At 39.7% G+C, this 13,483-nt stretch overlaps 1 protein-coding gene across 1 annotated transcript in view; it reads right to left on the minus strand.

Annotated features, from left to right (window-relative positions):
- Positions 1–690: 690 nt before the first annotated feature.
- The window catches only part of LOC139458846 (transient receptor potential cation channel subfamily V member 5-like), a 33,341-nt gene continuing 20,548 nt past the window's right edge, over positions 691–13,483 (minus strand). Inside the window, exons 9-17 of the mRNA XM_071240273.1 lie at positions 13,128–13,210; positions 12,537–12,726; positions 11,248–11,355; positions 10,919–11,070; positions 9,100–9,209; positions 4,588–4,739; positions 3,084–3,200; positions 2,011–2,136; positions 691–1,771 (exon numbers count right to left, since the gene is read on the minus strand). Coding sequence (XP_071096374.1) covers positions 1,616–1,771; positions 2,011–2,136; positions 3,084–3,200; positions 4,588–4,739; positions 9,100–9,209; positions 10,919–11,070; positions 11,248–11,355; positions 12,537–12,726; positions 13,128–13,210 — 1,194 coding nt within the window. The 3' untranslated portion in view covers positions 691–1,615. The remainder of the gene's footprint in view (positions 1,772–2,010; positions 2,137–3,083; positions 3,201–4,587; positions 4,740–9,099; positions 9,210–10,918; positions 11,071–11,247; positions 11,356–12,536; positions 12,727–13,127; positions 13,211–13,483) is intronic.

Here is a 13,483-nt window from a genome sequence, read left to right on the forward strand (position 1 = left end):
TTTGGCTCCATACTTCAGAGAAATGGAAGGTCATGAAGTGTTGGCTGGCTCATGACCTCAGCACACCACACCACCTACCCCCATCCTTACCCAGACAAAACCCCACTTTGATTAAAAATGACATAAATAATGTCCATATGTCCAATATTTGACATTTTTCTTTAAAACTTTAGTTCACAAAATGTAAACAATTGTAAATCTATATTTCTTACGACATACTAACATTTGGACATAGCGAGCTGCTATGTAGGACTAGTCTGTTCACACTTTTGATTCTATCTCGAAAACATAAACATGTATATACAATAAATGGTAAATACAAAAATATTATCAAATGGATGGAATGTGTATATCAGCAGTAAGATATGAAATATAACAATCATAAATGAATAATTCAAATATTATTTTGCAACAAAAATGATTATATTAATATTAAAAACATAAGGCTAAAAACATAATAGTCTTGGTTCTCAGGCACCTCCCGCATCATCAAAAAGTCTGCCGCACGTTTTTTTTTAATTTCAATTTTCAAAACAAACAAAATCTTTAAATATTCCGTATCTGAAACACACAACCCCAGCAGTAAATGCTACAATACTTAAGAACACAATGATTTCCCCGAAATTATTGTTAAATATATTTGGTTAAATACTAGCTTGAACAACCCAAAAACCAAAAAAAAACCACCTTGCAATTATTTCAAAAGCCATTGCCTGAGAACCAATTCCATTATTTTTTTAAGCCTAAAAGAGCACTTGAATTATCATGATTATGTTAAGTATCAGTAGGTGTTGCTTGAAAACACAGTAATATGACCCCATTTAATGCTCAAACACATAAGCCCAAACAGGAATATTTTTTCTTAAACAATGAAGCAATGATTTAATTTCCTAGCTCCTGAATTACTGAGTACAGGGGCTAGGCTTGAGTCCCAGACACAGCAACTCAAAGTAACTCAGCCAAGTAGATTGCATTGACAAGAGGCAATTGAAACGAAGCTGGCAATATTTATTGCATTATTTATGGCAATATTTATGGCAATAGTGAATACTACTTGTGTGACAACATATCTCCAAGCAAACATGCAGCCTGTCACTATTATCTGCATCCCAATTTGTTTGCTACAGGAAATGCTGATGTGACATATTTTGGCAAGTGCAGATTCTGCTGGTTTGTTGATGAAATGTGGCAGAATTTAAACAACCATCATATGACAGAATATTTGTTGGCTAATGAGTTTAGTTTTTTCATAGGAGGAATCACTCAGTGTACACAATAGAACTGATTCTACTTAATTGTATATTTGACAACCTTTCTTCAGAATTAACAATGTTTCGGTTTGAACATTTCCTTCTAGGGGAAATATTATTATTATCGTCTTCAACATATCTTATTTGTCAACCATTATTGACAGGAATAATATTTGGATTTGATGCACTGTAAGAAGACCAACTTCAATTGGGAATATAAATATTTTTGCAAAGATTTTTTCAAACTTCTGCAATAATCTTACTGAACAGTTCAAAACTTTAGCTGTAATCTGATTGGTCAGTTCAAACTTCTGCAATAATCTGACTGGACAGTTCAAACACTAGCTGTAATCTGATTTGTCGGTTCACAAATTGTAAGTGCCCTCGTTGACTTCCTGGTATATCAGTGTACTGGGGGTGTTCCGCTTCTTGATGCTGAGCCGCCGCTTCTGTTGGCGAAGTTTCTCCTGCTGCTGCTTGTGTAGTTCACGTAGCCGCTTCAGCTCCTCCTTCTCCTTCTCCTGCAACATTGACAACGCCGACATCAACAGGGGAGCAAGAAGAACAACTGTATCAGTTTGATCTGGGAGTCCAACATGAGGATGGTTGTAGACCTTTACAACCCACCATACCATACAGTGATCTCACATCATGACGACAACAGCAACAAAAGTTAAACACTGCCTGCCAGTGAACATGCTTGATTTCTATATATTTGTGTTTTATTGAAGTTTGGTCTTGGTTTTGAATTTGTTCTTACCGACTGGTGCCACCTGATGACCAGAGCCCTGCGCCCATCTGCCATTGGCTGGGAGTACTTGAACTGCTGCAGGCGTCTCTCATCTGTTGTCACGCTCTGCTCCACCACCAGGACGATCTTGGCCCACTGAAGAGGTAGGTTGGCATCATCATCATCATCATCATCATCATCATCATCATCATCACAATCATCACAATCATATCTCAATCATCACACAATCATATCCCAATCATACCTGACCCGTAGAGGTCCGGGGTAGAATAGTTCTTCAGCAATCCATGCTTCCTGTAAAAAGGCGACTATGCTTGTCGAAATGGGATCGGGTGGTCAGGCTCGCTGACTTGGTTGATGCATGTCATTGTATCCCAATTGCATGGATCGATGCTCATCATGTCAATCACTGGATTGTCTGGTCTAGACTTGATTATTTACAGACCGCCGTCATGTAGCTGGAATATTGCTGAGTGTGGCGTTAAACAACAAACACAATCAAATCTCAATCATCACAAAATCATGTCTCAATCATCACACAATCATATCTCAATCATCACACAATCATATCTCAATCACCATACAATCATCCCAATCATCAAACAATCATATCTCAATCACCATACAATCATCCCAATCATCAAACAATCATATCCCAGTCATCACACAATCATATCTCAATCACTACACAATCATATCTCAGTCATCACACAATCATATCTCAATCACTACACAATCATATCTCAGTCATCACACAATCATATCTCAATCGCTACACAATCATATCTCAGTCATCACACAATCACATCTCAATCATCACACAATCATATCACAGTTACAATCCTCATCACAATCATCTAATGTGTCCTTCAGGGTATTCCAGAAACATCTGACTGGGTTATTCCAGATTCGCACTGATTCTAAATTTGTCAGCGCCACTCCCATGCTCGTGGGTTTCACCAAATAGGTAAGTGGCATCACTTAGGACCTTCCTCTCACATCAAGCTGACATGCTATGTCATAACTGAAATACTGTTGGAAGCAGCACTAAACCCAACTCAGTGACTTGGTCTCTTCTTTACCTGTCTGAACCACTCCTTCTGAGTCTCACTGATGACCTGGTACGTGTTGCCCATCATGGCGATCAGCATGTTCACCAGCAGCAGCGTCACCATGATCATATAGGCCATGAACAGAATCTAGGGACAGCAAACTCTCTTAGTACTCAACACATGACACACCATGGTGGCATATCAGCTCATGGCACACCATAGTGGCACATTATCAACACATGGAACACCATAGTGGCATTATCAACACATGACACACCATAGTGGCATTATCAACACATGGCACACCATAGTGGCATTATCAACACATGGCACACCATGGTGGCATTATCAACACATGGCACACCATGGTGGCACATCATCAACACATGGCACACCATGGTGGCATTATCAACCCATGGCACACCATAGTGGCATTATCAACACATGACACACCATGGTGGCATATCAGCACATGGCACACTAAAGTGGCATTATCAAAACATGGCACACCATAGTGGCATTATCAACACATGGCACACCATGGTGGCACATCATCAACACATGGCACACCATGGTGGAATATCAGCACATGGGACACTAAGGTGGCACATTATCAACACATGGCACACCATAGTGGCATTATCAACCCATGGCACACCATAGTGGCATTATCAACACATGTCACACCATAGTGGCATTATCAACACATGGCACACCATGGTGGCACATTATCAACACATGGCACACTATAGTGGCACATTATCAACACATTTGGCCTTGACCTGAAATCTATGTTTCTGTTTGTATCGGATATTTTTGTGCAGAAACGTATTAACAGATGGCAATCATCATTTATACAAACTATGCCAAACTTCGTACCAGTGGTCTACCTGACAACAGCACTGGGTTAGGAAAAGCTAGGATAACCCTCATTTGTGAGGGTGAAAGCTAGGATAACCCTCATTTGTGAGGGTGAGGCGTGCACGGCATGCTTTGGTAATGGCAGAGACCATATACCGGTATATGATCTCTGGTAAGGGACAACAAGCAGGGCAAATATTCAGATAGTATTTACCTGGCTACTAGTCTACACTTGCAACTGAAGCCTGTTTAGGATTTATATTTTTAAGTCATTACATCAAGAAAACATAATAATCACTAGACTAATATGATCAAGGGCTATGCCATTCCTACATATCTCTGCATCAAACATATACCGATACTGATTGGTAAATTAAAGCAATATGATGTTGCACAGTAAAATACTGCATAATGTCATTAATTAGCCATGACTTCATACATAACAATATCCTCGAATCTGTGATTATCACCAAAGTGGTAAATGTCTGAGACCTGCATCACTTTCCCACATTAAGCTGAAATGCTGTGATATAACTGGAATACTGTTCAAAGCAGCGTTAACCGAAATTGACAAACATCTTAATTTTATTGATTACTGACATTGGGTAATTAACAGAATAACCCACTGTTTCAACAGGCACAAGACCCAACACTGCCCCTATCACCGACTTACTCCGGCCAGTTCTTTAAAGGGAGTTTGGAGCTTAACTTCAAAGTCTTCATACAAGTCTTCGAAGTCACCGACGGACATGGCAAACATACCAAAGATTGCTTCTATGGGACTGGCAAACACACTGGACTTGTTGCGGAAAGGGACATAAATAGCTGGAAACAAGATGTCAGAACTTGCACAAACCAAACAAAACAGTGGTGGGTTAGTGGATGCGGGACAAGCACTGTTCTACTACTTGGTCCAGAGACCATATACCGATATCTATGCCGGTATATGGTCTCTGCTTGGTCTACAGTCCACCAAAGATAAAAAATATTTGCTCTAATAGGTTTTGGTTGTTGTTGTTTTTGTTGGTAGGGTGAATTGTAACAGTGCTTGACCATTCAAGAGTTACTTCCCTTTCCTGATTATTCGTTATTTTTTTGCCATCATTTCCATATGTTAGCTGACACTGAGAGTGAAAAACAACTGTGTTTTTGTTTTTTATTTGAACAATGGTGGATCTGCAAACTAAGTAATAAAAAAATGCCTTTTGGGGGGTTTGAAATACCTCCTGCAATTTGACGCTGACTTTGCTTACATTGAGGAGGAATTAAGAGCATAGGAAATAGGTTCTGAACGTAAACTTTGCTAATTAATTTTATACATTCAATTATTGAAGGAAAATGATAAAATATCAAGTCTGAATTTAAAAATGATTTCGAATACATTTATTTCAACAGACAACATGTTGTCAACTTGAGGGGTAAATCTTGATTTTACATCACAACAAAATGGTAATTTGAATGTGAATACTATTGGTGGAAGCATGACTGCCATTTTAATCAGGTGTATATATCAATGTGTAACTACATATTCATGAATCAACACAAACCTCCATTATTATATTTTATATAACAAATACGATTATCAACAAGGTAAAGGCAGCATATCATATTTACACCAACAGCAGAAAACGCATGGGTATGTGCGACAAAATGAAAAGCTAAACATGGAACTGGATATCAACCAATCAGATGTGCAGGGGGGCAGTGCAGTGGAGGGAGCAGCCTGAAAACAATAGTATGGTGGATTCCATGTCCATATATGGTATGATGTGAAGTTCCTCAGCAATGTACTTTCCATGAGTCAACGACAAACAAGATGTCTCTCCCAGATGTCTTCAGCAACATGACTAAAATACTTGTCATTTATTTTCATGATTCACATCAAGACCCTGAATTACCAAAGTTGATTGCTGTTATTAAAACAAAAAGACCATTATTGATATTTTAGATTTTAAAATGATGACAATGCTTAACATGTCGATAACATGTCTTTGTTATAATTTCACCTCAAATTCTGAATGTTTACTATCAAATCTTCTATAAGTCTCCCCTTTGTGAAACAAACTGTTTGAGTTATAGATGGCAATTAGTTTTAGACTGCTGCGGCGGCCATATTCAAAATCCAATTCAAACCTCTTGAACAACTGGTGGGCACAAGCATCTGAAGATTCGGCTTCACTGGTTCAGTAAATTCTGAGAAGATATTTCTATGGCCGAAAACGCACACCAGATAAGGCATGCCAGACGAAGCTCGGTCAGGTGAGCTAAATACCATCCAACCATAATCATATGGATTAAAGACTGACATGAATTCTACTGCTGAGAACATGTTCCTATGTTTAATCCAATTGTTTAATGTGCAAGAAGTAACAAGAATTAATTAATATTAAAAGTTTCAAGGTTAAATTAATATATTACCCAACTTATTAACCTGCTAAAATGTCACACAATTTGACACAACCATTTCAAAGATTCCGTTTCTGAGAAAAAATTACCTGTATTTAAACAATATGTCTTATGTGTAAATTTAAGTGAAACTCATGTTAAAAGTTTTAATGTTTTAATTTACCAACTTAACCAAACACTTATTTGACATGAACATCTGAAACATGCTGCAACAGTGACAATGGGGAAGGGGGAACCGCGCCACAACACAGAGTGCAGTGCATGGGAGGGTGCCTACTTTGCCCATGATGGGATACTGGGTCTCAATGAAGGAGTCATAGATATCTCCGAACTGGCCCAGCGACATGACAAACATGCCCATTATAGCGCCCCCTGGATCAGCAAACACCGTCGCAGTCACACCGCGGAACACTATGAACATTGCTGGAAGAAAGGTGGCATAATATGTTAATACAGAGCTGGTAGCAGGAACATACAAGAGTTTCAAGAAAGCTTGAAAAAATAGCATATAGAGTTCGTGTATTTATGTGTATTAAAGTAGGAAAGTGTCATTAATAGCATAAATAAAGGTTACAGAAGAGATCCTTGTCATGGTGGATGTTGGGGCTGTAACCATGCACTTCATCATGAAATAACTTGTCTCGTTAGTAAGGTGACTCAATAGTAAGTGGGGATATGATACGTATCTCAACAGGAAGGTGGGGATATATGTGACTCAATAGTAAGGTGGTGATATATGTGAACTCAATAGTAAGGTAGTGATATGTGGGACCTTAATAGTAAGGTGGTGATATATGTGACTCAATAGTAAGGTGGTGATATATGTGACTCAATAGTAAGGTGGTGATATATGTGACTCAATAGTAAGGTGGTGATATATGTGACTCAATAGTAAGGTGGTGATATATGTGAACCTAATAGTAAGGTGGTGATATATGTGAAATCAATAGTAAGGTGGTGATATATGTGAAATCAATAGTAAGGTGGTGATATATGTGACTCAATAGTAAGTGGGGATATGATACGTATCTCAACAGGAAGGTGGGGATATATGTGACTCAATAGTAAGGTGGTGATATATGTGACTCAATAGTAAGGTGGCGATATATGTGAACTCAATAGTAAGGTGGCGATATATGTGAACCTAATAGTAAGGTGGTGATATATGTGACTCAATAGGAAGTGGGGATATGATACGTATCTCAATAGGAAGTGGGGATATGATACGTATCTCAATAGGAAGGTGGGGAAATGAGAACCGTATTTTCTTGAGTATAGTGCGCACCCATGTATAATGCGCACCCTCCTCCAGCGGGTTCAATATTTTGGAAAAAAAAGAAATTTGAATATGCAGCCTTTACTAAACATATTTAAAACAATAATAACCCTAAGCGAAGCAGCTGATCGCTATTCCCGGGTATTATTTTTTACATGGAACCAGTCTGACCAGTCACCGCCAAGGCTCATGCGCACGTGATCGCATGATTGCGAGAATTTCATGTTGACATAGAATCGTCAAACAAAAACAAATATGACTTTTAACGAGTAAAGTATGTCATTTATGATATATGTATCCATTCTCTGTCAACTAAAGTTCGTTTCAAGGCGTCAATAGCGGTATTCTGACTGTGGTTGCTGTGAATAACAGTGAGTTGTGCGATCTTCCGATTGCTTCACACATGATTTCGCCGAAATTAATAAAAACAATATCATAAGGAATTTTGAATAAAATTAATGAAATAAGTTACAAACATAAGTCCAGATATACAAAGAACACTTTTTATAGCCAGACAGCGTAATTACATGATTATTTTGCGTACTTCATAATGGATTTGTTGACATGGTATTTCCGGTGTTTCGTGCTCATGGTAATGTCTTTCCATGGGGGAAAAAAACATCCAAACTCATAATTCGTGTATAATGCGCACCCCCTTCTACACAGCTGTGCTTTTTCGTAAAAAAGTGCGCACTATACTCAAGAAAATACGGTAATCATTTTGAGATTTTAAAAAAATGAAATCATACTTTGTATACAGATGTATATAACGGCTCTAAATATAGGCTTGACTCGGAAAGTAAATTAGCTCATAATTTTGTTTCGGAAATTAGCTCCGCTGTACGCATGCTGAAAAAGCTTCATTGGATATTTACGAGTGCCGTTTTGAAACAATTGAGTTTTTCATTTAACATGTTTAATGCATGCATCTCTGTACACAAGTTAATTGAAAGTAATTGGGTTTTGAATAGTTTGTTTTTTGTTGTATTGGGTTTTTTTTGGGGGGGGGTTGTATTTTACGCCAATACACACCTTATCTGTAGCTCTGTAAGGTGTGATATGATACATGTCTCAATATTGAGGTGATATGTAATACATCTAAATAGCAAGGTGGCAATATCATATATATCTCAATGTCAAGGTGGTGATATGATATGTATGTCAATAGTAAGGTTATGTTATGGTACGTATCTCAATATTAAGGTGATGATATCATACATATCACAGTATTAAGGTGGTGATGTGATAAGTCTCCTCATAGTAAGGTGGTGACATGGTTTGTATTTCAATAGTGAGGTGGCCTATTTCTGTGAATGTGTAGGTCAGTATTCTGAGAGCTGTGAGAGGACTACAGTAAGGCCTGCTTCTGGGAATGTAAGGACCAATGGTCCATTTCATAAAGCTATCATCGTGCCAAGGTGATTGTACCTCCCTTACACTAACATAGACTTATGACTGCCTTTACTCTACAATTGCTTTGCTGTGAGAGGACTTGTGTCCTACCTTGAGAGAAGCCGATGACGAAGACAGCATAAATGATGAAGAATCTCAGCAGGTCCCCTTTGATCATCTTGTAGATCATCACTACAAACGGGCCAACAATACGGAAACCTCTGAAACATGGGACATGAAATCACTGTTACAACATCACAGCAACCGTCTGAAACATGGGACATGACATTACTGTTACAACATCACAGCAACCGTCTGAAACATGGGACATGACGTCACTGTTACAACATCACAGCAACCGTCTGAAACATGGGACATGACGTTACTGTTACAACATCACAGCAACTGTCTGAAACATGGGACATGACGTCACTGTTACAACATCACAGCAACCGTCTGAAACATGGGACATGACGTTACTGTTACAACATCACAGCAACTGTCTGAAACATAGGACATGACGTCACTGTTACAACATCACAGCAACCGTCTGAAACATGGGACATGACATCACTGTTACAACATCACAGCAACCATCTGAAACATGGGACTTGACGTCACTGTTACAACATCACAGCAACCATCTGAAACATGGGACATGACGTTACTGTTACAACATCACAGCAACCATCTGAAACATGGGACATGACGTCACTGTTACAACATCACAGCAACCATCTGAAACATGGGACTTGACGTCACTGTTACAACATCACAGCAACCGTCTGAAACATGGGACATGACGTCACTGTTACAACATCACAGCAACCGTCTGAAACATGGGACTTGACGTCACTGTTACAACATCACAGCAACCATCTGAAACATGGGACATGACGTCACTGTTACAACATCACAGCAACCGTCTGAAACATGGGACTTGACGTTACTGTTACAACATCACAGCAACTGTCTGAAACATGGGACATGACGTTACTGTTACAATATCACAGCAACTGTCTGAAACATAGGACATGACGTCACTGTTACAACATCACAGCAACCGTCTGAAACATAGGACATGACGTTACTGTTACAACATCACAGCAACTGTCTGAAACATAGGACATGACGTCACTGTTACAACATCACAGCAACCGTCTGAAACATGGGACATGAAATCACTGTTACAACATCACAGCAACCGTCTGAAACATGGGACATGACGTTACTGTTACAACATCACAGCAACCATCTGAAACATGGGACATGACGTCACTGTTACAACATCACAGCAACCATCTGAAACATGGGACATGACGTTACTGTTACAACATCACAGCAACCGTCTGAAACATGGGACATGACGTTACTGTTACAACATCACAGCAACCATCTGAAACATGGGACATGACGTTACTGTTACAACATCACAGCAACCGTCTGAAACATGGGACTTGAGGTCACTGTTACAACATCACAGCAACCGTCTGAAACATGGGACATGACGTCACTGTTACAACATCACAGCAACCATTGAAATGTCAAACAACCATCTGAAACATGGGACAACATCACAGCAACCGTCTGAAACGTCTGCCAACCATCTGAAATGTTTGACAAGACATCACATGTACAACACCACAGGGGAGGCTCTAGGCAGGGACACAATGAGTGGAAATTCTTTAATGCCAAAGTCAGGAATATTTTAGCTATATAACAGCATTTGAATTTGGGCCAGGCATACCAGTGGTTGATAGCATGAGCAGCGATCCAGACCTTGAGAGGAACATGACACACAATCAGTCAAGTCACACATTGAGGTACAATGACACAAAATCAGACAGGCCACACATGATATTGTTAATACACAAACGTTCAGAAATTTGTTTTTATTGAAAGAAATAGGCCAGATAAACATGTCACCTACCTGCAGAAGAACAGCGAGTATGGCGCGGTGCAGAGGATGGCAAGGACGCCCATGATGTCTTCGTACTCGTGGGAACAGAATGCTCGACCTGGCAACATCATCAGCACGAAGATGCAGGAGCATAGAAATAACGCCTTGGCTGGCGCACCACGCTGGAAGATAAACCATTGATGCCTTGGATATACATTCGTAGTTTTGTAGTAAGTATTATCTGTAATTGTTAAATACATTTCACTCACTCATCTGAACACTCACCAATCCACTCACTCACTCATTAATCCAAACACTCACCCATTCACACTCACTCATCCACCCGCCCATTTACTCACCAGTGTGGTGAAGAAGATACGAAAGCCCTGGTGGTAGATCTCCTTCATTGCCAGGAATATGTAGACCATGGCGCCGATCAATACCATCGACTCCAAGACAAGCCGCACCTGCACAGACAAACATGGAAGTTCCATGTTATTAAGTATTAAGAAATCTACAATTGTTTATTGTAATCACATCACTTAAATCCATCTTCCCTAGGCAATGGTATTAACTGACTGTAAAATCCAGTTTCCACCCTTGCCGAACTAGGCTGGAATTTCAAGGCTCGATCGTTGCAACCAGTGGCTATTACAAATTATGCCCCTTTTATGTCCCTCCTATTGACCAATCAGTATCCAGCTCTCATATCCCTGGCAGTTGCTTCAAACAAAATGGCGGCGATATTTTATCGATAATCAAGATCGATATAATAATAAAACGGATCCCATCCCGCGAAGTGCATCAAATCACTTGAGCACCTTGATTAAAAACATGAAAAGGTTTGGAAAATATGTGTCAACACTCAGTTGGCTGTACACATGCTTTGTAAATCCTGCAGCCGACGGAAATCTGCACGTTGATATCCATGTTGTTTACAAACTGAATGTCTAAATTCGTTATGCGATTTTGACCATGCATAAACTTGTTAGTCCAGTCAAAATGTAACTCTGGAATTCCAGCCTAGTTCAGCAAGGGTGGAAACTGGACTTTTATAGTCAGTTAACTGCCTTGCCTAGGGAAGATGCTTTAACCACCTGTGTGTATATGCCTATCTTACTCTTTGTATTTATAAAGAAATTGATCATCAATACTATCTTGTAATTAGGTTTTCTTCAAAGTTTTTATCGTCTTGCACTATCTTGTCATGTGATGTGACCTCAGCAGTTTATTGACTCCTACTATCTAGTCATTAGTTGTCACCTCAGCAGTTTATTGACTCACAGTATCTAGTCATTTGTTGTCACCAACCTGGCTGGTATTAGAGACCCAGCATGCATTAGAGGAAATATAGATATGTTTATCAGTACATATGGGGGTGATTGATCAGCAGACATTTTCTATAAATCGACATGTAGGCTATCTATGTATTCATACGCACACTTTTTGTGAAAAGGCTTAATATGTTTGAAAGGGGTTTCCGTAGCAAAAAGGAAACCTCTTTTTAACCGATCAGAATCCAGCATTCATCAATGTCATGGTAGAAAGTTTACTGACTCACATTATCTGGTGTTTGTTGTCACCTCAATAGTTTATTGACACACACTATCTAGTTATTGGGTGTCACTTCAGTAGTTTATTGACTCACAATGTCATTGGTCCTGTATGGTTGAAGAAGGTAGCAAGGGTTCATTGTCCTGTTCTCGTTCATCGGCTTACAGCCATGCAGTGTTGTCGTCGAGTTGGCGTAGGCACACAGATCCTTGCCGGGTCGGAGGGCAAAGGCCACAACAAAGGTCAGGAAATAAAAACCAAAGCAGAGGAATCGCCGATAGAATCTGTAAAATGACATGATGAAACACATACAGTTTCACAATAATGTCAAAGTCAATTGAACTACATCTAAACACCTTAGTTGAAGTCAGCTTCCCCACAAGCATGGGGTAGTGGGGACCAATTCTGCCCTGGAATCACTACAGGGTGACAAGCATTGAGTGGGGACCAATTCTGCCCCGGAATCACTACAGGGTGACAAGCATGGGGTAGTGGGGACCAATTCTGCCCTGGAATCACTACAGGGTGACAAGCATTGAGTGGGGACCAATTCTGCCCTGGAATCACTACAGGGTGACAAGCATGGGGTAGTGGGGACCAATTCTGCCCTGGAATCACTACAGGGTGACAAGCATGGGGTAGTTGGGGGGGGTAGTCTATTCCAGGATACTGATGGAGAGTCTACCTGAATCTGGCAAATGTCTTCCATTTCTCCTTCAGTAGGTTGACCACCAGACCATCCATCATGTCCAGGTGACCCTCCTCCTCCTGAAGGTCAAGAAAGGTCAAGGTCAAACATAACTCAGAAATGATTCTTCTCTTTTCTACTTCAGAAACCTTTGCCTGGAAAAAGCATTACCTGGAGAAAGTTAGAACATGTGTAAGTGCTACCTGAAGAAAGTTTCACCTGGAGAAAGTGTTGCCTTGAGAAAGTTATACCTGGACAAAGTGTTACCTGGGTAAGATATAGCTTGAGTAAAATCTGGCTAAGAGACTGGAAAACAAGTTTTACTTTGTTATAAGTCATATTGACAGTAAATA

The sequence above is a fragment of the Haliotis cracherodii genome, unplaced genomic scaffold (genome assembly GCF_022045235.1).
Source record: "Haliotis cracherodii isolate W230 unplaced genomic scaffold, xgHalCrac1.p SCAF_13, whole genome shotgun sequence".
Lineage (NCBI taxonomy): Eukaryota > Metazoa > Mollusca > Gastropoda > Lepetellida > Haliotidae > Haliotis > Haliotis cracherodii.